The sequence below is a fragment of the Apis laboriosa genome, unplaced genomic scaffold (genome assembly GCF_014066325.1).
Source record: "Apis laboriosa isolate Shangri-la unplaced genomic scaffold, ASM1406632v1 scaffold25_cov139, whole genome shotgun sequence".
Lineage (NCBI taxonomy): Eukaryota > Metazoa > Arthropoda > Insecta > Hymenoptera > Apidae > Apis > Apis laboriosa.
This window is the reverse complement of record NW_025222552.1, coordinates 1,366,390-1,393,803: the sequence shown is the minus strand read 5'-3', so window position 1 is coordinate 1,393,803 and position 27,414 is coordinate 1,366,390. Positions and strand designations below refer to the sequence as shown.

General features: G+C 19.9%; 2 protein-coding genes across 4 annotated transcripts; both read right to left on the bottom strand.

Annotated features, from left to right (window-relative positions):
• Nucleotides 1-400: 400 nt before the first annotated feature.
• LOC122713556 (E3 ubiquitin-protein ligase RBBP6) lies at nt 401-18,138 on the bottom strand. Of its 2 annotated transcripts, none has more exons than XM_043934125.1 (16): nt 17,779-18,138; nt 15,282-15,465; nt 14,922-15,156; nt 14,522-14,761; nt 14,273-14,439; nt 13,805-14,170; nt 10,833-11,094; nt 10,478-10,721; nt 10,051-10,360; nt 9,552-9,621; nt 9,156-9,443; nt 8,743-9,075; nt 8,350-8,643; nt 3,415-3,666; nt 3,086-3,319; nt 401-2,850 (listed from the first exon to the last, which is right to left on the bottom strand). In XM_043934125.1, exons 2-16 carry the CDS (start codon nt 15,445-15,447, stop codon nt 408-410), a joined length of 5,904 nt encoding a protein of 1,967 aa, XP_043790060.1. In that variant the 5' UTR covers nt 15,448-15,465; nt 17,779-18,138; the 3' UTR covers nt 401-407. The 2 variants fall into 2 exon arrangements, with proteins under 2 accessions (XP_043790060.1, XP_043790061.1); XM_043934126.1 differs by having other exon boundaries at nt 3,415-3,663.
• Nucleotides 18,139-22,057: 3,919 nt separating this feature from the next.
• LOC122713610 (DCN1-like protein 3) lies at nt 22,058-24,785 on the bottom strand. 2 transcript variants are annotated; one of them, XM_043934214.1, is made up of 4 exons: nt 24,411-24,785; nt 23,858-24,021; nt 23,121-23,425; nt 22,058-22,762 (listed from the first exon to the last, which is right to left on the bottom strand). In XM_043934214.1, the coding sequence occupies exons 2-4, from the start codon at nt 23,937-23,939 to the stop codon at nt 22,169-22,171; spliced, it is 981 nt and encodes a 326-aa protein (XP_043790149.1). In that variant the 5' UTR covers nt 23,940-24,021; nt 24,411-24,785; the 3' UTR covers nt 22,058-22,168. The 2 variants fall into 2 exon arrangements, with proteins under 2 accessions (XP_043790149.1, XP_043790148.1); XM_043934213.1 differs by having other exon boundaries at nt 23,858-23,912.
• Between the last annotated feature and the right edge of the window lie 2,629 nt (nt 24,786-27,414).

Below are 27,414 nucleotides of genomic sequence, written 5' to 3'. Positions count from 1 at the left end.
AATGTACATCAGTTATTGTAATGAATTTACTTACAGCATTTGAAAGTAAGTGTAATTAGAATATAGACAATCATGTAAAGGCCTTAATAATTTTCAAAAATACAAGTTAAATGTCATACTTAGTTACCCATTCCTTATTTTATTAAATTTTTCAATCTTCAAAAATTATTAACTATTAATAATAAGTAATGAATTAGTTCAAATTTAATATGTTCAAATTAATTTTGAACGCTGAATAATATTGTAAATATAGAATAAAACATCTACATCATTTCTTAGATATCAGATAACAATTTTAATTTTATGTATATAATTGTAAATAATTCTGGCAGAGGATCTTACATTAAAAAGCATTCATAAAGAAAAATTACTGTCAGAATTTAAAATATTAAAGACATCTAATGATGTCATTTGTGCTTTGATTTTTTCTTTTTTTTTGTTTGTTTGTTTCTACTTTTTGATTTTTTTGATTTCTTTTTATGCTTTTCTTCATCAGTACTTGTTTCTGATGAATCTGAATATGAATCTGAATCAGAACTACTATCTTTTTTTATAGATTTCTTTTTCTTATGTTTTTTATGTTTCTTCTTTTTTTTCTTATGTGATTCATCAGAACTATCAGAATCAGAAGTTGAAGTATCTGAACTACTAGATGAATCTTCACTACTTGTAGATTTTGATCGTTTTTTAAGAGATTTAATGTCCATTTCTTTTTCCATATCTGGTTCATCAAGTTTAAGTTTCTTAGCAGGCAATGAAATTACTTTGCCATCTTCACCATCTGATTCTGAATCTGAAGCACTATAATCAGGTTCAAAACTAGCTTCATCGAGCATACTACGTTTACGATCGGATACAAGTCTTGGATTCTTTCTTTGTTTTTTTATAGGTTCCGTAACAGGAGGTTCAGGATTTTCATAATTTATTTTAGTTTCATTATTTTCAGGTTTGTCTTTTAAAATAATATTTTCTTTGTGCTTTTGTTTTTTTTCTAAATTTTTATCTTTATCTTTTTTATGTTTTTTTTCTTTTCGTTTCTTATGTTCTTTGGATTTACTTCTACTTCGATGTTCTTTCTTTCTTTTTTTATCTTCTTTTGTTTTTTTATCTCTACGCCTATCATCTTCTTCTTCTCTACTCTTCAAAAGACCTATCTTTGAAATATCATTTCTTTTAAATGTACAAGATGGTGTTCTTCCTCTTCTTTCTTTATCTCTATCTTTTTCTCTATCTTTATCTATTCTTTCTCCTTTAGAATCGTTACGGGTTGATCTAAAATCTCCTCTAGAATCAATTCTTAGATCTCTTTCAGATCTTATATCATGTCGTTCATTTCTAAAATCATTTCTTTCTTTTGAACGATCACCTCGATCTTTATTATCTCGTTTTCTATCATCAAGAAATACTTTACGTTCGTTTCCTGGTATAGACAAAGATGAATCAACTCGTCTATCTAATAATGGAGAAATTCTTTTATCTCTCGTATTTCTAGGAGATCGACTTCTAGATTGATTTTCACTCTTTGTTTCACGTCTATCTAAAAAGCTTTTTATAGGACTAATTTTTCTTTCTTTATTTTCATCCACTTTTTCACCTAATCTTTCTTTGGCAGAAAGTCTTGTAGGTGAATAAGTTTCTGGTACAGGTTTGAATTTTGTCCGATCTAATTTAGCTTTTTTTACTGGTTCTGTAATTTCAACATTTCTTTCATTTCTTCCTACATTTATAGTAACGTTCACACTTTTTCTTGGTTCTCTATTAGGTTCAACTTCAAGTACTTTAGGCTCTGGATTCTGATATAGTATTTTTCTACTTTCACTTATTTTTTTAATTTCAATAGGTCTAATAGCATTAATGGCTTTTTGAAAAATAGCATTTTCTGCTCTTTTTAATACTTCTGATGTAACTACTTTTGTAGATTTAGGTTCATCTATTTGTATTTTTTCTATAGGAGATTCACATACATCATCTGTTTTTTCTGTAGTTTCATCTCTTTCCCATTTAGAAAGTTCAGGCATTGGAGCTAAAAATTCATCTTTTTTCGGAGATTTTTCTTCTAATAAAGTACTTTTATCTTCTGTTTCATTTTCTGAAAGTAAAGAATATTTTTCTGTTATTACAGTATTTATTTCTGCATCATCTAATCCACTATAAAGACTATCAATAGGTTTGATTTCAGATTTTAATTCTGGAATTGGCTTAAAATTAGGATTAGGAGGATTTGTTCCAAATTCAGTGTGATCGATTCTTTCTGGACTGGTTTCATGAAATTCTGGGGGCTCTGGATTCATGGCTAAAGATTTATCTTCAAATTCTTCTTTGATTGATTCTTCAATAGCATTTTCAGTAGAAATACAAACTATTCTACTATCGATATTTTCATCTTCATTAACAGGTTTTATTACATCAGTTTTTGTAGGTAATATGATCTCTTGTTTATTTTCTATTATTAATTCTTCATGTTCAGCTGATTTAATACACTCGTCTTTTGCAATTTCTTTTTGTCCTGATTTCTTTTCTTTTTTCTTTTTCTTTTTCTTTTCTTTTTCATCATCTTTTTTCTTTTTCTTTTCTTTAATTTTTTTCTCTTTTTTCTTTTCTTCATTCTTTTCTTCATGATCTTTTTCTTTTTTCTTTGTACGTTCAGGTGATATATCTTTCATATCTATCCTAGATTTCTGTGAATAAGGTGTCGGACTTTTTCTATTCTTTTTTCGTTCCATGGAACGTCTTTCATAACGTTCATGTCGATCTCTATCTTTTTCAGATTCATAATCTCGTTCACGTCTATCTTTTTCACGAGAACGATTTTTATCATCTTGTTTGTGTCGATCTCTTTCTTCTCTATAACTAAAATAATGTTAATGTTATAGATTTTACGGTTTTGATTTTATAATAAAATTAAACTAGTTCGATTACTATTTATAAATATAATTAATTTTTTTTTTATTATGTGAAAATAAATAATATATTAAATAATATAATGTATAGATATATATATTAAAATAATGTATACATATTAAAATAATGTATAGATTATATTTTCATAATATATCAAACAAATAACTAAATGAAATATACATACCGATCTTTATCATAATCTTTTTTGTCTAAATGTCTATCGTCTTCTCGACGATCTCTAGTATGTCTATCATCTCGTTCTTTTTCTTTTTCTCTTCTATCACGATCATCTTTTTCTCGTATTCTATCATCGTGATCTCTAGGTATTCCTTGTCTTTCACGATCTTCGCGATCTCTATTTAAAATTCTTCTATCTCTGTCATCTCTTTCACGTAAACGATCATCTCGTTCACGTCCTCTGAAAAAAAAAACAAGAATTTTTAATTTTTTATATTTTTATTTATTATTTAATAAAAATTTATTATTATCTAAATATTTAAATTAGATTTATACCTGTCTTCTCTCAAAGATAATCTATCTCGATCTTCATTATCATGATCTTTAAGAGAATGCTCACGATCTTCTTGATCTCTTAATAAACGTCGATCACGATCGTCACGTAAAGATCTTTCAGAAAGTTCTACACCTGGTGGTGAAAGATCATAGTAGCCCTCTGTTCCAGGAGGTGCAACATCATCAAATCTTTTGTGAGGCACATCTCGTAAAGGACTACCAAAACGTTGGCTAGATGGTCCAGGATATCTGCTGACAAAAAATTCACAGAAGATATTTATATTTTTATTAAAATTTTCCGAAATTTAAATTATGCATTACATTTAATTTATAAAAAATCAATTCTATATGAATTTTTTAATTTATAAATTATTAAAATTTAAAATGGAACAAAAAAATGTTATACAATTATTTATATCCTATAAATTTAGGTTCATTTTATGAAGTTTACAATTTTTATTCATATTTTTTGACATAAATACATTTTATAAAGTATGTTATTTTGTTTAATTATATATATGTTCATTAATTCTAGAGCAAAAAGTTACAATTCAATATTTCATCTAAGTATTATTTATTTAAAAAAAAAATTGATTTTACCGTTTCTTTTGCTTACTATGAAAGTGCTATAAAAAATTAAAATCTTTATAGTAAAGCTGAAAAGATAAAAGAATAAAATTACCTATTATCAAATTATTGTCTAATATGTCATAAAAACGAAAAATAAATAAATCAACATTTATAACTTTAAATATATTATGAACATAAAAATTGTATAATGACTTTATTCATTGAACCATTATATTGCATATTTTACTCACCAATAGTACCATATACAATATAAATATTGTTATATTGATAAATATATTATACAATATATTTTTAATTTTTGATAATTTCTTAAGAATATTTTATAAGTATAGCACTGAAAATAAATAAAAGGAAATATTTTTTTCTTATGTTACAAATGTTGATTTGGCCCTGAATTCACCTGATTCAGAAACCATGCAGTCTGTCAATCAGCTGGGTAGCTTCCACAATCTCCAAATTGGTCCTTGCTTTTTTCCTTGTTTCTCTCTTCTTCTTTCACTTTTTGGTTATTTGTATATTTCATAACTTAATGTCATTATGTACATACAAATAATATCTTATATGCATGCAAATTACAAAATCAATCATTCAATAATAATAATAATAACTAATTACAAAAAAGGAAATTAATATAAATTTTGTGTTATTTTTATAAAAATATTTCCTTACTTCGCGTATATCATTACATTTTCTTTGCAAATAATATTATTATAACGATCTTAAAAGAAAATATAATTAAAAATTACAGAGTTAAAAATATTTATCTTTCTATAATAAAAAACAAAGCTATTATATTATTGTTATGTTATTATTGTTAGCTTAACAATAATTAACTTGTATATTATGAACTTATTTCAGCATGAAAAAATAATAAAATTTTAAAATTTTCAACAATATGCTTAATGCATATAAAAGTAACAGTTGTAAAAAAATTCAAATAAATTTCCCGTTTATAAAAATTTACTAATATTATAAATTCGTATGAATATAAAAAAAAATAATTCTATAAAACATAATTCAAATAGCCTAATAATGCGAGACATTAATGTCTATTCGCACTCATTCCATTATTATCAACATAATATAGTTTAATAAATTCATTCTTTAATAAATGAATAATTTTAATATTTTAAATTCAATATAGTACTTACGAACGCTGATTACAATATTAAAATAATTTTAAATTTTTATACTTTCAATATAAAAGTATAAATATTAATATGAATGAATTATTAAGATAAATTATCCCTCTTATCCAACTTTAATCAATCGAAAAAAAAAATGATTTTTTTTATAACAATTACTATTTATATATATATATATATATATTTAAATATATATATATATATTAATATTATATTATTATTATATTTTATATAAATTATTATAATATTTTATATAAATAAAAAATATATGCATATATATATACATATATATTTTTATTTTATTTACAACCTAAATAAATAATATCGTTGGATAATCGATCAAGATTTGATCTCATAAAGCTCGATTAAGAGGGAATCTATTGTGTGAATGTGTATACATATGATTAATTAGTTAAGTGATTATTTACACTAATTTTTTAGTTATATAAATGAAAATTTCAATTATTGCTTATCATAGATAATAAAATATTGAATTTGTATAGTATCAGTTTTCTAAATCATATTTTGTGAGCTGATACATTAATATTGCATGATTTAACAATACAAAGAAAATTATTATTGAAGAACATGAAATTAGAAAGGATCATTAATAATAAGATTTTCTTTATTTCATTTACTACATTATATTATTGTAATTAATAATCTTATATATAAAATATAAATATATAATTTTTTAATTTATTGCACTATATTATTATAAATTTTTTTAAATAATATTTATACAATTATTTTTTGAATTATTTTAAAATAAAACTAATGAAAATAAGTATTATTTTCTTATTTACACTTATTTTCATTAATATTAGATCCTTTCAATTAAATGTTTTCCAATTTACATGAAAATTTTGAATTATACGAGCATAAAAAAATTATATATTATTTCAAAATTTATTTCATGTTAATTGCTTCATTTTTGAAAATGTTTTTTGTTTTTTAATTTAGCAATTGATATATATATATATATATATATATATATATATATATATAAAAATTAAATTTGTTAAATTAATGGAAACATTTAAAATATAGAATAGACATATTAAATACAATATTTTAAAAATATAAAAACATACTTTAATATAAGAAAAAATTAATTTATCACAAAATAAATTGATTTTCAAATATTAGAATTATAAGTTAATTTGATGCCTTTTTAAAATAAAGTTATTATTTATTTAAAAAGAAATAATACAACTTATATTTTTTTAAATATTTGCCACTATTTTCGGCTACCATAAATTCGTTTTTAATCATTTTTAATTAATAATCATTTTTCAGAATATAAAAAAAATTTCTTTTCAAATCCCTAACAAAAAACGATATAATAAAATCATCAATATTTTTTTGAATTTTCCAACATATTTTATATATCTATTAAATGGATGATAATCAAATAAAACAAAGAGAATAATTCATATATTCATAAGAAAAATTTATTTGTTTAAGACAATATTTATTTTTTTTTGGCTTTTTTTTTTTAAATTTTGAAAAATGGCTAAAAGATTTATTGTATTTCATAATAATGCAATCTTTCTTTTTCGAGTTCATCATTTTGTGAATTCTAATAATTGTATTAATTATGTATTGATGAAAATTCAAACAAATAATAATATATTCTCTTCATATCTTGTTAAATAGAATATTATAAATGTTATAATGATTTATAATGAATATTATAAATCAGTTATAAATAATTTAATAAGGCATTAAATTAACTAATATATTCTAATAAATTTTAATATATCTTAATCTCAATTATCCGTGATTTTATGAATAAATATTAATAAGATATTTTTATGATATTATTATATTAAAAATAAAAAATATTACACAATTTCTCTATTAAATAAATTTTTTTATTTAATAAATTTTTATTATATTTATTCATTCATTTTTTAAATTTATTTTGGATAATCAAGATTATTATATTTGAATTTTACTTTATGGAGTTATTATGCAATTATTCAAAAGAATTATTATATATATAATATTTTTAGTTTAATTATTTAAATATTTGAATAATCTTCTGAATAATCTTTTTAGTACATACAGTATTTTTTAATAAAAATACAGCAAAAGAATACAACAGAAAACACACGTGCGCGCACATGTTTGCGTGTACGTGTGTGTATGTCACACACATTCATTTACACACTTTTCTAATATTTTATATCACCTATATAAATCAAATCAATATTTAGAAAAGCAATAACATGCATTTTTTATTGCGACATTTCGTTTAAATCGCGTTAAATTTTTAAGTCATAGTTTTAAGACTTAATAACTAACTTATGTATTTTTTTTAATGCTTATGAAACAAAATTATTAATGATTTTATAGACTTCGCCATAAATAAAATAATGACTGCTTTTTTAAATCAACAATATGTACAAAGCAATCGTTATATTATTTACAACTTAATAATTTATTTTAAAATTAACAATTATTTTTATCATTTCATCATAATGTTTTCTTGATGTCTACAAATGTAATAAAATATTATTCCTATTCTGGAATAATCATTATTATTATTAATGAATAATATAGTTACTTGAAATGCAGGTGAATGAAACAAAATATTTTTCAATCAGACACATTTACGTAGAAAATTAAGAACTTTTTACAATTTAATATAATCAGTTTTATATCGATTTGTATATCGATTCATACTTGGAAATCTCACAACACACTACTATGAACATATCACTCTTGTGACAACAAAAATATAATATTATTTGAATAGTTGAATAAATTTTTTCCAATTATTATTATTCAAAAAATATTTTTTATTAGTAAAAATAGCTTGATATAATCTCTTTAATTTCCTTATATATTATGTAATATATTTCTTAATTATTATTAAAATTACTAAAATTAATTATATGTATGATTTATCAATTTATACAACTATTCTTGTTTACGTATATATGCATGTATGCATGCGCACGCGCGCATTTAATAAATGTATATGTATAAATATACATATACATAAATATAAATATGCTTTTAAAAAACGTATTTGTATACATTATCTTTAAAGTATCATAAAATTGATTATTTCGCTCTCGTTACATTCACCATAATTCCGGAGCAGTCTTAACCAGGACAGCAGCATAAGGCACGGTAGACTGTCTGCTTAGCGTGTACATGAATTAAAGTACTATTGAGGCGGAAATACCTGTTGTAGGAATCATAATAGTCTTTCCTGTCCGTAGGTGGAGGTCCCAATGACATAAGAGGTGGAGGATGACTTCCAGTGACTAGATGCGGCAGCAAAGGTGGTATATTATGCTGAGCTGCTTGGTTTCTTACTGGATATCTCGGAATTGGTCTATCTCGAGAGGGTAAATCTCTTTCTCGATCTCTGAATTGATAATCATGTGCTGGTGAATCATTGTAATAACTATTATACCCTTCTCTAGGTTCACGTGATCTTGGCCGATCTCTATCACGATCCCTCTCTCTTTGAAATCTAAAAACATTATCCATAATTATAAGTCAATTATAACTCTTTAATTATAAGTTAATTATAACTAATGAACATTTTCATAAAAGTTATATGTAATTGTACCTTGGAGGTGATCTGGCCGGTGATCGATATCTAGGAAGTAATTCTCTGTCTCTGTCTCTGTCACGTTCACGTTCACGTTCGCGATCACGTTCGCGATCACGTTCACGATCACGATCACGATCGCGATCGCGGTCTCGGTCTCGGTCTCGGTCTCGATCTCGGTCTCGGTCTCGGTCTCGGTCTCGGTCTCGGTCTCGGTCTCGGTCTCGGTCTCGGTCACGATCACGATCACGGTCACGATCACGTTCACGATCTCTCTCTCTATCCCTTTCTCTATCTCTATCACGTGACAAAGATAATCTAGGAGACTGGCTTCGTGAATATGATCTAGATCTATAAGTAATATAAAATATTTTATTTCAGAAACTTTAAATATTATAAAAAGAAAAATAAGATTGAAAATTTAATCTTACCTACTAATTGAGAAACTCCCACTTCTTGATCTACGTTTTGGAGTACGGCTTCGTGCTCTAAGAAGTAAAGGTGATCTTGAAGATCTTCGTTTTGAAGGAGGACTTCTAGATCTACTCAAACGAGGTGGAAATGGTGATCTGCGACCAAATGAACGTGATCTAGATCTAGTATAACTGCGAGATCTTGATCGTGTTCTACTTCTTCTTCTATGCTTTCCAAGTCTTCTATCTCGTTCATCCTTTTCTCTAAGCATTCGTTCGAAAGCTTCTAATGGATCATCAATTATACTAAAAAATAATATTAATTGTATAATATAGATTAAAATTCTTTAAGAAATTAACAGATATCATTTTTTTATATTATATATTTATTTTTATCAAAATATATCAACTTACCCAGGTGGATTACCATTATGAATATTTCTACTTAATCCTGGTGGTGGTGGTTGCAATCCTCTATAACTAACTAAAATAAAATATTTCTAAGTAAAATATTTTTAAATTAGAAAAAAAATTATCTGAAAGCAAATATAAAATAATTTTTTGACTGTAATAATTACAAAAAATAAAAAAAATACATGACTTAAAAAGAATAGATATAAAAAAGAAATTAACATAAAATAATATATAAATTCTTATAAATTTTAGAATTTCATATATTGAAATTAATTTTTTATTTAATGTTAACTTTTTTTGTTTTAAAATAAATAATAAAATAAAATGAATTTAATTATACAATGTATTTAAAAAATATCATTATATTAATATATTAACAATATATTATTAATAATTAAATTATATATAACTAATAATTAAACTATAATAAAATATAAACTATAATAAAATATAATAAACTAATAATAAAATTATAAATTAAACTTGAAATATTACTTACGATGATGTAATCCCCTAATTGGTCTTGGTGGTCCATTATAATTTCGAGGTGGTTGTGATGGTCTATATCCTTGTTGTTGATAAGGAGGTCTTTCATATCGTGGAGGCCCATAATGAGAGCCTTGCTGATGAGGATACATAGGTATTCGATGATTCATATATGGATCTGGTAATAAAGGTGGATTATGTGGAGGTACATTAGGTGGAGGCTGATTATAACTTGGTTGAGGAATACGATCTTCTCCTGGTGGAAAAGGTAATAAAGGTGGTTGGTTACCAGAAGAAGACACATGTAAATGTGGTTCATCAACCTGAAATAGTGATATATATATATATTATATATATACAAATAATATTATATAATATTTATGTAATAAAATTATGAACAATATATTTTTTATTCCAAGAATAAAATATATCAAACTCACAGTTGGAGTGCCTGGACGATCTTCAGTTGATCTACGTATGGTATTATCATAATGTATATTGGATGGATAATGTCCATCATCAGATGATAATCCTTGATAATTTTTTGATGGAGGTGGATTCATTAAATGTTGTAAAGGTGCTCCTTGAGAACTATAGTCACTATGTTGTGAATGTCTAGGAGATAAAGAACGTCTTCTATTTACTGGCCGTAGATTTTCTATTCTGCGACCACGTTCTCCACTTCTAAACAATAATCATTAAACAAATAAAAGTAAAATTATATATTATTTAATTACATAATTAAATATTATTTTTAATTATATAATTTTGTTTTCTTATTTTAAACATTTTTACCTATCACGATATCCATCTCTACTGAAACTTCGTCTACGTTCTCTTGATTGTCTTTCTCCTAGATATTCATTTTCACATTCTTTCTTTTCACGACTTGGAGGATCACTTCTTTCTCTATCTCTTTCTGGTGAACTACCAATTGCAGGTATTGGAAGCAATGGTTCAGTTCCTGGAGGTGGTGGAACTTCAGTTTCCTCGTCTGTTGTTAACTTTGTTACAGAATCACTTTGCAAATCAGATTCTGATGTTGTTTCTGGAAGAGCTATTAAAAATAATATTTAATAATAAAACGATTTGTATTTTCTTGCATTTCATATCGTTAAATAATGAGACAATAATAGTTTGTAGTAATTATAGTTAAATTTAAAACGTAAAATATCATTATGTTTTAGGTTAAATATAACCTACATTAATTGATTAAATCAGTGAAATATATCTCTTGCAATATTATATGTTAATACGAATAATACGAAACAATTAAAATTTAATTTTATGATAATAAAAAATATAAAAGTCTAATTTCTTTTTAACAATATTCTTACATAATATTAATTTTGTTAGTAAAAAAATTATATTAAAAATGATTTTTCCTATTTTAACTGAACAAATATATATATATACATATATATAATATAATATAATATAATATAATATAATATAATATAATATAATATAATATAATATAATATAATATAATATATAATTAAGTATATTAATTGAGTTTCTTTTTATTCAATATTTTTTTATATGATTAATAATTACACAATTTTTTAACATATATGTTTTGTTTATAATTATATTTTTTAACACATTTTATTTATATTTATGGTTTTTATATTTTAGACACATTTCAAATAATTAAAAAAAAAATTTTCTTTTTCTCAATATTAATTTTTTTTATGTATTTATTACATTTATCTTTATTTTTATCATATACATTTTTATATTTTAAATTGCATTTTATATAGTTTATTTAATATAAATTTTATATTTTATTGCAAATTAAATTATAATATAATTATTATATGTCTTTTTTTAATAATAATAAAAAAAAGAGATTCAGATATATATATATAGTTATAAATTGGCTTTTTTGATACAAATTTAGACATTTAACATTTCACAATAATATATATAATATAATAAAATATTTTATATATTTAATTGAATTATAATCATTTATATTTTCATATATCCATTTAATTCATTTTTGTACAATTGTTAATTATTGTATAACATTTTTAATTAATGTTTTTGTAAATTCACTTTGTGTAAATAATTTAAATTTTGTATAACATGATTTTTATAATTTTCATGTCTGGAATTTAACTCTTATATTATATCTATTATTATATATTGCATTATTTGATATTAAATTTAAATTAATTTATATAAATTTTTCTATTATATATAATAGAAATCAAATAAATAGTTTCTACTTTTTTGATATAATCTTATAACATAAAAAAAAAATTTAATTTTCTAAAAAAAATGCGTAATTAAAAATTATTAAAAAAGCTATTTAAAAACTATTATTATATTATTATTAAATAATTTTAAATAAAAATTTATTAGGATGATAACTTTAAATTATTTTTCATTTTATAAAAATATAAAAAGTATATATATTTATACAGGATATTAATATATTTGTACAACATTTTTAAAAGGGTTAACTAATGATGGGCAAAATTTAATAGATGAAGTTACAAATAAAGTTACAAATAAAGTTCCCTAAGTTATTTCAATAGTTTATTGTTCAAAACATAATAATAATTGAAAATAACTAAAATGGAAGTTATATAAAAAGCAGATTAACTATAATAATTATTTATGTATTTGAATAAATTTGAAATATTTGAATAAATGTTATTTAAGCATTTTAATAAGTAATTTCTTAAAGTAACTTTATTCGAAATTTTTAATTATTTTTTCAACAGTAATTTTTTTAATGCCCAATTCTGGAGTTCTATTTTTAGATTAATTCTAGAAATCAAATAAATATCAATTCAAGTTTATCTATTAGATTATAAAGTATATACAGTTTAAATTCGCATTAAATAAAAAAAAACGATGACAGAAAGACAATAGTAATAAAAATAGAACTCTCATTCTAAGCCATTTTCTTGCTTCAACTAATACAAATTTTAATTATTTATAACTATAAATAAGTTTTAAAGAATTTTTATATGAATTTATTTTAGTTTTTAGAATTGACTTTCTAAAAGTGTCTTATGAATATATATAATATATTAATATCATATATATTTATTAATTAATTTAAATTACATAAAAAGTTTTACATAAAAAGTTTTAGTTATATTAAATTATACAAAAAAAATCTGTATTAACATTAAATAATTCATTAAAGATTTATTCTTCTTATATAGGATATCCCAAAAATGTTGTAACATCCATAAACTGCAGATTCTTAAGATAATTTCAAGCAACATTTTTCTTTACAAAAATTTTTGTTATGGTTTTGTTAACAAATTATTAACAAAAAACTGGTTAATTATAGAACGCGTTTAATCTAATCAAGCAACGATAATAATGTTAGCTACGCATTGAGCACAAACAAATCTAAGCAATATATATCGTAGAAAATATGTTGAATATAAAATATAATACATGAATATGGATATTTTATCGATAAAAAATTATATCGAATTATATCGAATTATATCACGAAAAAAACTATAATTTCAACACATTTTTTTCGATATATATTGCTTAGATTTGTGATTAATTGCTGACATATAGCTATACTATTGTCATAGTTCGATAGACTATGTACTCCATGATTGGCCAGTATTTTTTATTAATAACAAAGTCAGTGAAAGTTTTTACAAAGGAAAATGTTTAAAATTATATATTTATATTATATCATAATCTCCAATTTATGGATCTTCCAACATTTTTGGAACATTTTGTATATAAATATATATTTATAAATACATAAAGATACTTACTCGTTTGTGGTTGTACAGTTCTAGTTGAAAATTGCTGTTGAATAGAATCAAAATTTGCCGTTTGTGATTCTGTATATTCCTGTGAAGACACATTATTTGCATTTGAAGGCTGGACAGATTTATTTTGATTTGATATCTGACTTGTTGCTTGATCAGTCTTTTGTTGTTCTAATTGTACTGTAGGCTGTCTATTTGTTTGTGAAGATTGTCTATATGTTTGCCTTTTAGCATATCCAGTCTCATTTTTAAAATTCATTACAGCATTTCGTAAAAAACGATTTGGAATAAGCGTTTCTGGTGAAACATCTTTCTCATTACAATCTGGACATTCATGTTCTTCTGATTCTAATAAAAATGTCCGAATACCTATATAATATATATATATAATAAAAATGTAAAATTAATAATAAATTCTAAATTACAAATAAATATAAAAATTATAAAAAGTTATATAAAAAAAAAATTTACATTCATCGCAAAATGAATTTCCACAACATGGTATCATTACTGCATCTGTTAAAAGATCTTTGCAAATATTGCATAACAAATCCTCTGGAATTTCTGGTTTTTCTATAGCAGGCTCTGGATCTTGCGAAAATGGTGGACGTTCTTTTTTACCTTCTTTATAAGCTTGACTAAAATATAAGAATAAATTAAATAAAATTTTTTATATATAACATATTTATTTATTTTATTTATCATATATTAAAAACGTACTGATCAATAGCTGGTACAGCATATTGACCCGTTGGCGTCATCATAGCACCAGGAACTCTTGGTCCCTCAACTGGAACCATAAAACTTCTTGGAATACCTGTACTTTTTTTAATTTCTATAGGTTCTTGATTTGTTCCAAGTGGACAATTTTTAATCCAATGTCCAGGTTGATGGCATTTATAACAACGATAATTTGCAGGTACATCACCAGTTTGATTGGCTCCACGTATTTTCATATAACTAAAAATGTATCATAAAGCATAAATATTAGTGAAATAAATGTATAGTTTTAATATGCAAATATAAAAAAAATAATTTGAAATAGAAAATAAAGATATAAATAAATAAAATTATATGCAGAATAAAATATAATAAAAATTTTGCTTGCAAAAAAGCCTACTTTGAGGGATCATAATCTTGTGTAGATTGAGTCATCATTGCTCGTATTTTATCTTCTTCTGAACCATCAAGTCTTGTAAGATCTACAGCTCTGCCTAAATTGGATTCATCTTTTAAATTACTAAAAGAAGGAGTTTCATTTCTGTCCCAAGATCGTTTTTGCTGAACTGTTAATGGAACTCTAGCAACAATAAGACTAGTATTTTTTGCAATTAATGCATTATCATCTGTATAATCTGAAAGAATATTTTTATATTATGCAATTACTATATTATAATTGATAATTATTATAGAAACAATTATTTAAAATTATTTATTAATAAACAAATGAATAAAAAAAATAAAAATATTTTATATTTGCCTTCCTTAGTTTGTGCATTTGTTATTTGCAGATCAAAATCAGTATTTTTTCCTATACGTTTTTGATGAAAAATAGCCTTCTTCAAATCCGCTACAGAAATATGTAATCCATCAAAGGATACTGTATCATAGTCTAACGTAGATTTGAATTTATAGTGTACAGACATTTTTGTTATTTATATATCCTAGAAAGGAATAATAAAAAATAAAATGCTTATTTAAAAAATATATAATTCAGAATAAGTACATTGTTCACAAAATATTAAATAATTATATTTTTTTATAAATATTCAAATTTTAACATTATATTACAAATATTATGTAATACATTTAAATTAAAATACATAGAATTTGAATTTCAAATAGAATAAAAATTTTCAGAAATCTATTTAAGATTTTGAAATATAATAATAATTATTTTATTGCATTTTATTATAAAATATAAATCATATTTTTTAATTTATATTATTTGTAAAAGTTTTGTATTATTTTTTTATATTTGTAAATAATATTATAAATAATTTGTAAATATATTTCTTTAAATTTTTCACAGAAAAAGTATCTTACATATATATAATATATATTTCTATTTTTTATCTATTTTTATTTTATTTATTACTTTTAGTTTAGTTTTTCGTTTTATAAATTTACATAAATTAATATATATGATATATCATAATATTATATATGATTATAATATATATAAATAAATAAATTTATAACAAATTGATATGATATAATGATAATGATAATTAAATTTTAATTGATTATAAATTGATTATTAATTTTTATGTATATTTAAGAAGAAATTTTATTTAAATATAAGTATTATTTTTTATATACATATAATAAAAATCAAAATTTATTATTAGAATTATATAAAATTAATTTAAAACTAAATTATGTTTTTTATTTTAAATGATTAAGATTTAAATGATTATTTAATTCTTGTTTTAAAATATTTTATATATATTTAAAAAATATATAAAATTTAAATGCATATTATTATTTTCATTCTAATACCATACATCAATATTTTTAAAAAAATTTTCATTTTGAATAATTTTATTTTTCTATCTTTTTATGTGCCTTATTAAATAAATTAATGTAAATAAAAAAAATTATTTGATAAATAAATGAATCAAATTTAAATACTTATAACTTTTATGTATAACTTTATGTATAATATATACATAATACTAATTTTAAATTAAAATACATATAAGAAAAAGATTTCATTTGCATGTTAATAAAATTTCTTTACGAAACTTCTTTCTTTTCTTTATATTTTTTATAAAATATCAAAAATGATATAAACTATATAAATTATAAAATTAAATTAAAATAAAATAATTAACTTTTTTTTTTACAAAATTTCCTTTTTGTTATATATATAATATTAAAATGAATATATTGATATAATTAAATGTATTTAATTATTCTATGCATAAATAAAAATATATTTGTTATAATTATGATATATGATATATGATATATAATAAATTATAACATTTATTAAATATAATTATAACAAATTATATTTCATTTTAAAATAAAAAGTTATAATATATCAATATTTCTTTATCCTTTCTTTTTTTTCTAAATTTATAAAAGATTAACATTTTATAATTTTATAACATAATTTTTATATACATTTATATATTAAAATCCATGTACATAATATTATTTTATATTATACAACATTTATACAATTTATATATAATCTTTTTTTCTAATGTAATTATATAATATAATTATTTTACGTAAATATAATAGTATAATACATATAACAAATTATATTATATATTATTATATATGAAATATATTATATATATATATTATATAAATAAATAAATATTACATAAACTGATAAAATATTTATTATGACATTTAAATATTAACATTAATAAATTTATATAGTTTGTTATATTTAATAATTGTCATTATTTTCATGTATGTATATATGTACTAATGAAAGTAAAATGATATATCTTGAAGGCAATTTATTTAATAAATTTTATATTTATATTGAAATATACATTAGAAACTAATTAAAAGTACAATAATGTATGAATATAAATTAATAATAAAAGACTTAGATATTTTTAATATATCATATTTGACATACATAACTATTAAATAAATATTATTAAATAAATATTTTCTGATATAATATCATTTTACTGTATACACACGCGTATACACAGCATAAGAATATTTCGCGTATGTATATATAGATATATAAGAATAATATATAAGAATATATATATATATATCATATATATACACATATACGTGCAAATATATAAGATATAAAACATTAAAAAACAAATAAATAATATTTTTTAACTTATAATAGATTAATAAATATGAAAATAATAAAATATCCAACATTGCAAAAAATGCATTAAAAATATTAGTAAGGTTAAGAATCAATAATAAAGAATAAATTTAAATTAGAATACAAATGAAATTATTTATTCACTACAAATACTCACTACAAAATGAATAAATTCAAATAATGGAAATGATAAACGTATTTTCATCCAGTACATACAAATACGATTCCCAACTTCTAGCATGTTGCGCGGAATAATCAATTTTTGAAAATGATTTTTATATGTATCCCGAAATCATCAAATATCTAACCTGTACACACATACACATATTAACTATAATAAAAGCAAGACATTCCGAACAAAACACTGTAATCGTACAACCGAAAAACACCAAGTGAATAATTCAATCGTCTATAATAGCAATGATACAGTAAGTTTATAGATGGCACAATCAATACATGTATATATTACTTTCTATTTTCAAAATAATTTATCATGTTTACTTTTTTCAAGAAATAGAAAAAATATTATGAAATGATAAATTTATTATACATTATATTTAATAAATTGAAATAAATAAATTATATTTCTTATATATTTTTAGTATTTTTGTACTATATTGTACATATAATATCATTACAATCGAATACTAAGTATATTACTAACAATCTAGGGATATTATATTTAACTAAAATTATACACAATAATGTGAAGATGATTCACGAATTCTATATTAACATATTTAATGTACAAATTATTTAAAAAAAAAAAAAAATAAATGTTAATACAAATATGAGAATTTTATTGAAAAATATTTTTGATTAAAAATACATAGAACACACATATAATATTTATATTTAAATAGGGAAAATTTATAATTTTTTATAAATTGTTTAAAAAATTAATTTTATTTGTAATGATTAATATTATTTCATATTTTTTATAAGATTGTCATAAGCTCCAAAAATATACAATGCATAATTATTTTTATGTATATACATGCATGTATTCATTTTATGAGATATTACTGCATAACTACATTACAAATAATCTTTATATTTTAATTCACACATTAATGTTTTAAATTTTTTTTTAATTCTAAGTTAATTATAAAAAATATATTAAGTGTATATTATATATTAATATAAATAAATAAAAAGTGTATGTAATATATTAATATATATTAATTAATTATATATTTGCAATATGAATTAATTTGAATTTTAATTTGTAGATATTAATATATTGTACAATGAGTATAAAATGAATAAAAATTATAAAAATTATAAATAATTTTTTCTTTAAATTAATTATTTAATACGTAAAAATGTAAAATATATTTTTTAGAATTTTACATATTTGCAAAATTTTGATTATATAATACTTTCATATTTTTGAAAATTTGTATTTCCTAAAAAAATTTCCTAAAAAAATTTAATTTATGAAAGATAGAGTATTTACAATTTATTATATATATAAAAAAATATCATAATATCAATAAATCAATATAGAGTTTTGAAAAAATATTAAAATTGAATATTGAAACTTTTATTATAAATATACTAAATTATTAATTTTTAACTTCAGATTATATATAAAACAATTGATTTTGAAATTTTTGTTTTCACATATTGTATTTTTATATATTAAAATATTATTTTGTAATCAAACGTAAAATTTATATTAGTATAAATATTTAAACAAATATTTATCAAACAAATTCAATGTTTATCATGAGTTTTAATGAAACCTAATAACAAGAAAAGAATGTATTTTTTTAGTTAAAATATTTATAAAACTGTATGTGTTTGTGTATGTGTGCAAAANTTGATTTTTGTATTATTAATATAATATGTACATATATAGTTTATAATAATATTGTTGATTTCTTATCAATAAATTAATTATATTTAATAATAAAATTATTATTTTTGATAGATATCAAATCATGAACATTTAACTTATTAAAACAAATTATTATGAAAATTTATACTTTTTCACTTCTTTAAATGCTCAAACTTTTTGGATGTATTTTACTTTGAATATATTTATATTTTCATTATAAAATCAAATTTTATTACAATTTATTATTTATTTAATAAAATTATATATCTGTTATATAATTCAAATTTTATTACTTTATTCTATTTAACTGTTTATTTCATTGCATTATCATTATGTATACTTCTAAACTACAATGCTTTTATATTATTATATTTGATAAAAAATCACAATAAAAATAATGTCATATATTTTTGGAGATTAATTTTCAGAATCTAATTGAAAAATTTTTTTTATAAGCATGTTTCAGTTATAAAAGTATTATAAAGCTATTTATTTAGTAAATCTGAATTTAAATATAGATAAGTCTATATTAAGTCACCAAAATAAATTAATAATATATATGCATCTTATATTATATGTTTACTTATATAATTTTTATGATTTTATAAAATATTTTGAATAATATTTTGAATGACAGAGGATCTTTATCATAATATAAATATTGTTAGAAAATTTTATATATATATATTTTTTTTATAAATTTAGCATACAGTATAATTCTATACAATATTCATTTTTATATTAAATTATTTACTATTTTTTATTTCTTTTAAATTATAATTTATAACTTTTAGTATACTTTATACAGATATATTACATAAACTTTTGAATGATAATATTTTTTTTATTCTAACTATATGAAAACAATTAATTACTTTAATTATATATAATTATATATTTTCTATACATTGAATTTAGAATAAAGTTTCTATTCATCAATATATTAATCACAATGAAGTTATTGAATTTTTATTTTATTTTACTTAAATAAAACGTATTATATTGCTGATGACTTTATTTATTTCCAATATATTATATTACATAAAAAGATCCTCTATGCAAATTATTTTTAAAATCATATTTTATTTTATGCATTTATTATATTTTATCTTGTACTTTTGATAAATAGAGAAGGAATATTAAAAATAAAATAGGTTTAAACATATTTTTAATATTTTAGAAATATTATTAAAATTAATTTTTAAAATAAATTTATATGATATTAAAAATTGTTTTTGATGATCAAAATTGTAAATATATATAGCACATTTTTGTAAAAATATTAACATTTCATATAATTATTCAATGATATATTATCATTAATTTTTATAATTTTTTAATATTTTCGAAAGACATGGCACTATATACATATATAATCAATTATATTTAAAATAAGATTTAATAGTTTTGATGATGATTTCAATCATGGTCAAAGTTCAATTATTGACATTTAAAAAATAAATAGGAACATAATTTAAATAAATCATACATGTGTTTAAAGTAATATCATAAATCATGATTACAAATAACCAAATTTGTTTTACAGTAGCATATTTATATTAGTTTTAAATAAAATTATGACATATATATTGTATATTAATGAGATATTAAATAAATTTTAAATTATTTTAATTTATTATTTTTATATAAAATCTTTTTCTTTTACTTTTTTTATATATTTTTTTTTTTTTTTAGTATCTCATTTCATATGCATTATCTCTCAAATTATAAAAATATCAAAAAATGTTTAAGATGAAATTTATGTTATTTTGAAAGAAATATTTTATCTCAATCTCTTTTTTAAATGAATACGCTTTTGAAATTTCAAGTTGATCTTTATTTTTTAAAATGAAATTATATAATTTTTAATGCATTTTAATTGATGTATTTCATTAATTATCTTTAAAAAAGTATTAATCCATATATTTCGAAAAATCATTAGTTTAGAAGATATTTTAACTTAAATTTTGTAAAAATATATTATATTAATATATTATATTAATGAAAAACAAGAAACGTTTAAGTGATATTTATTTTTTTTTTCTTTTTGTTTGTGCTTTTTTTATATCTTTCTTATATTCTTATTTATGTTTCATACATATGGTTAGTACTTTTTTTTACAGAATCTTTTTTATATAGATGTATATCATTATCAATAAATGTTGAATGAATTAATAATTATATATCATAAAAAAATAAAAGCCATCTTAAAATTTCAGAAGCAAATTACCCGAAGAAGATTTATAACTATAAATATTGTTTCCCTCAAAACAATGTTATTTTATTTCAAATATTTTTTAAAATAACTAATAATTTGGGAGATAATTAAGTTTGAAAATTGAAATGGATACTCTATATACCAATATCTTGAAAAATTTTAAAAATATGAATGTTTAAAAAGTTATATAGATTCATACTATTATGTATTGCAAATTTACATTATAGAAATTGTTTTCTAATATGTTTATTAAATATATCAATTTATATATCCCTGAATAAAATTTTTTGAACAATAATTTTATTAGGGTAATTTATTTAATCATTTTTCTTATTAGATAGTGCATAACGAAAAAATAAAGAAATAAATAAAAAATATCATAAGATGAATATTTTTTTCATTTCAGTGTCAAACAATTTTAAATAATTATGTTCAGAGATTGAATATATAATGAGAATATTTGTTTACAATTAGTTTTTCCTATTATTAATTATCAATAGAAGCATCCTTCAAATCATCTTTACTGATATTTTGGTTCATTTGATCATTTTCATATTCTACAAAATCATCAAATAAACTTGGCCATGCTTCTGCATCATCATAAATGCTAAGATCATTGCCAATACTTTCAGCAAAATTTAAAAACATATTCCATGTATCTCTAGGTATGCCTCGAACATGATGACACTCAAGAAATTTAAGCCATTTTAACAAAAGAGGTGGTTCACGTATTGTAAAAACAAGTTTCCATAAAACAATTGCCATATCAGCTGGTAATATTCTCTGACCAGAATTAACATCTAAACCGAATCGGAATGTAAATCTATAGAGATCTTTAAATAAATCATTGTTTACAATTAATTCTTGAACAATTTCAGGTAATCTTGCTTGTATACCACGTATACTGTCTACTTTCATCATTTTCAAACCTGTTACAAATTCTTGACGTGTAAATTGGCACATCTGTTTAGCATTCAATTTCCAAGCAAGAACAAGTACTTTAAATTCATCTGGTGACAATTGTAAATCATTACAAAATCTTTCTATACCATCAGCTAAAATTACGTCTTCATGTGAATCCTATAAATAAAAATAATAATAGGTATCAATAAAAAAAAAAACTATTTTTAAATATGAATTAAATTCCAATTACATTTAAATAAAAAATTAAATATAATATAAAATATAATAATAAAAGTTAATTATAACATTTTTTGAAGTGTTAATGTTATATATGTTATATATAATTCATATATGATTAATATAATTAAGTTAATAAAAATTTATACTAATTCTTTTATTTAGAGAAAATACTTTGAAAAAATGGATGTAATACAATACAGATATAGATTAATAAATCAAATAAAAAATTTTTATTTTTATAAAAATTTATATTTTAATAAAATAAAAAAGAAAAAATTTAAAAAAAAGACTTTACCTTATAGTGATCAAATAAAGTATTTAACTTGTTTTCTGATGGTTCTTTCTGTTTTGATTCAGTTGTATTAAGACCAGATGATGTTCCAGATTTACCCAATGGTGATAATCGTGCATAAAACCCTCTTGATGAACGCAAATTATTTTGTATTGTAGTAGGCATAGATCCACAATTATCAGATCCTACATTGTTGAATGTTGATAGTGTAGTTATTGATTTTTTGTTTCCATTTATATGTGTTTCAGGCACTAAAGACCCAGTTTGTTGGCAAGAATTTAAGAATGAACCTCTCAGTTCCATTGTTTCTAAAATTATGTGTATATATATATATATAAAATTAAATATATAATTAAATATATATATATAATTAAATATATATACATTTATGAAAAATATATATTTAATAATAACATATAATAAGTTAAGCATTAATAACAAGCAAATACAAATAACAATAAAATTGATAAAATTTTATTAACTTTTATTAATTGTATATAATAAAAAATACTAAAAATAAAAAAATCATTTCTATATGTATCAATAATATAAAATATCCATAATATTGATAAATATTGATATGTGTGCACACATTTCAAAAAAGATTATTAATAAACTTTATTAATAACTTTATATAATTATAATTAATAGATATTAAATAATTAGATATTAAGTAAAATAATAAGAAATAACACAATTATGTAAAATAAAAAAATAAATAATAATCAATAAAATCATACCGTCCTTATAATCAAATGATGAAGATCTAGTGGCAGTGGCTGGTGGAAGAGACACCTTAAAACACGAGAAACAGTTTCCCATTGATGCTGTCCGTATTTAATGTTAAAGACAATTATTCCATACATTAGTAATTCAGTCTTACATTGGCAGTCTTGATTGAAAGCTAAATAATTATAAGTCAACAAAATGATACAATTAATTTTATGTGCCAATAAAATAAATATATTATAAATATTTATATATTTTTAATATATAAATTTATTAATTATATTATTATAAACTTATAATATAACTTATTAAAAATTTTAAAATATTTGAAACATTTATAAAAATTATAAATAATGTACAAAAATAACAATAACACATGTATAAAAATTATAAAAAATGATAATATTGATAAAAAATTGTATTGACTATATAACATATAATGTATAATATAATTGTTATTGAAAGTATAAATTTACATATATAATAATATATAATAATATATTATATAATAATAGTAATATTGCTATGATAAAAAAAATAAAATATATTAGAAAAATTCTTTACCTTACTATTAAAGCGGATTTTTGGTCTACCTGGGTAACAATAACCCCAGTAAAGACCCCCCGCAAAATATCTCGTTTTGCCTTCATTCATTAAATTCTCACAAAGTATTTATATTGTAATGTATCACAATTGAAATTAACAAAATGTTTCAATTCCAATCTTTTTGAACATTTCTTTTACATGACTTTTAGGTTGACTTTATATTTAACTAATATATTGTCATTTATACTGACGTAACCTCATTAAACAATATAATGACAGTATCATTTCATACATGAAATATATATTTCCGTCAATTTATTTCGTATTATATATTGACGAAATCTATATATAAAATCACCAAAACAAAGATAATCTTTATACTTTAACGCATAATAAAAAAGTTCCTTCAAAATGAAGCAGGAACGAATTCTTTTTCATAAATTCAGTGTTGATATGTTATAAAAATAATAATCACTAGAAAAAACTATATTAATATTTATTCAATAAAATGAGTTACAGAATATAAACAAATTAAATCATTTGATAGGTATTCTGATTTTAAATATTAGTTGACGAATTATTAATACCAAGAATTCAAAATCAATATTATATTGCAAAAATATATAAATATCAAAGTGATATTACAAATATCAATTATTGCTGTACCAATTGTTTATTTTTAAATCAATTTTATTTATAAACTTTTATTTCGAAATTATATATAAAATTAAATAATTTAATATTTTAATTTAGATTTTTTTTGTAATATCTTATTTATTACTATTTAATAATAATAATACATAAATTAATATATATATATATAATAAATTAATATATATAAAATAAATATATATATAATTATTATATTGTTATGTGTTATTTTTCATGACAAAATGGAATGTTTTTTAGTGATTTTGAATAAATTTCAAAATATTATAAATTAAATAATTTGATTTATTTATTATATATATTATATATATTATATATAACAAATAAAATTTATAATTTTAATAAATCAGATAATTTTATAATAAATCAAACTATATAATAATAAATAAATTTATTGAATTTGTAATAAATTTTATTTAATGTATTATATAAGTCTTATCTTTTTGAAGAATTAATATAGAATGTATAAAATTAAAAATAAATGAATTTTTTTATAATTCTAATTAATTAATACATTTTTTATTATTAATTTAATTTTATTAAATAATCGATATAAATAACAATATTTTGTGAAAAACAAATGAATTATAATTAAACTTTAAATTTCATAGCAAAAATATTTAAAAAGTTCAAAAACTAATAAATTTATAATTATAATATATTAAAACGAATATATGCATGATGCGTATTTATTTAGGAATTTTTAATTCAAACTGAGTTGTAAAGTATTGAAATATTCTGCTTGCAATGATATAATTTATAATTGAAATAAATATACAGGATATTAATATATTTGTGAAATATTTTTGGAGAATCGATTTTAGAAATCAAACAAAGATAAAAATTGATATATAAAAATAATGATTATTAATATTTGTTAAGTTATAAGCAATTTAAGTTTATATTAGATAAAATAGAATAAAAATAAAGCGAAATAACACTCTGACAGAGATAAAAATATAATTGGTCACACTATCTTATTTTGTTTAACATAAATTTCAATTATTTATAACTTAATAATTAAATCTTAATATTTATACTAATATTTATATTTATATATAAATCTTAATATATATTAATTTTTGAAATAAAATTTATATTATTTTATATATATATATATTTATATAATTTATTAATTTATTATATTTATATAATTTATGTTATATTATTCCTTTATTTTCTACAATCGATTCTTTGTGCCATGAATATTACTATATAATTGCACAATTAAAAATACTTTGTATAATAAAGAAAAAATGTTTTGAATTAATTGTGTAAGTAATTTGAATTTGGCATATATAGTGTTTTTATAGTTTAAACATACAATATTCATATATTTGTAACAAAAATCCCTAAAATTTCGGAATATTATAAATATATAACTATTTCAACTACAAATTCCTCCAATTAAAAAGATCATTTTCAAATTTTACATGTTAAAATTTATAAGAATATATATAAATATATAAATTATATATATATATAAATTATACATTATTGTTTCATATATTACACAATATTTGCCTATTAAATTCATTTATGTTTATATAAATAAATTACATTCTTTTTTCTTATTTTTTTTAATCATTTTAATTTTTTAATTAATTTTATTTTATATTAAAATTTACTTTAGAAATAAAATTAAAAATAAAAATTTTATGCAAGTAATAATAGATTTTTTAATCTCTGCATTATTCGCAAGTCATCTATAGTACATATAATAAATTATAATATATACAATAAAATTAATTATAATATATATTTAATAATATTTTTATAATAAAAATTAATTTAAAAGTGAAAATATTTAAAAAGATTCAAAATTGTTAAAAATTATGTGAATATATAAATTATTTCATTTAAACACAATAAATTTTGCAATAAAAAATAAGTATATATTTATTTAAAAAAAATATTTTATTAAAAATTAAAAATAATTTATATAAAAGTAGTATTAATTAATAACAGATATCTAGAATAAATTAAATTATTTAATAACATTATTATTAAATTAAATTATTTAATAATATTACAAAGTTATTAAATTATTAGAATAATATTTAAAAATACAAATTATAATACAATATTTAAAATATTTTATTTTTAACTTATATAATTTTTTCCTTGACATACAATATAATATTAATAATAAATTCCAGGTGATATAATTTGATTAAAAAATTTTTAAATATTTTATAAAAAATAATTTTAGAAAGCAAGCTTTGATAAAATTGAAAAATTATCGAATGAATACAATATGCTATTCCCTCTATTAAAAAATGGCTCAATTCTTCTGCAGTGAATTTCTGCAAGAGCAAAATACATGCTATATTACTACCACTGCCATACTACC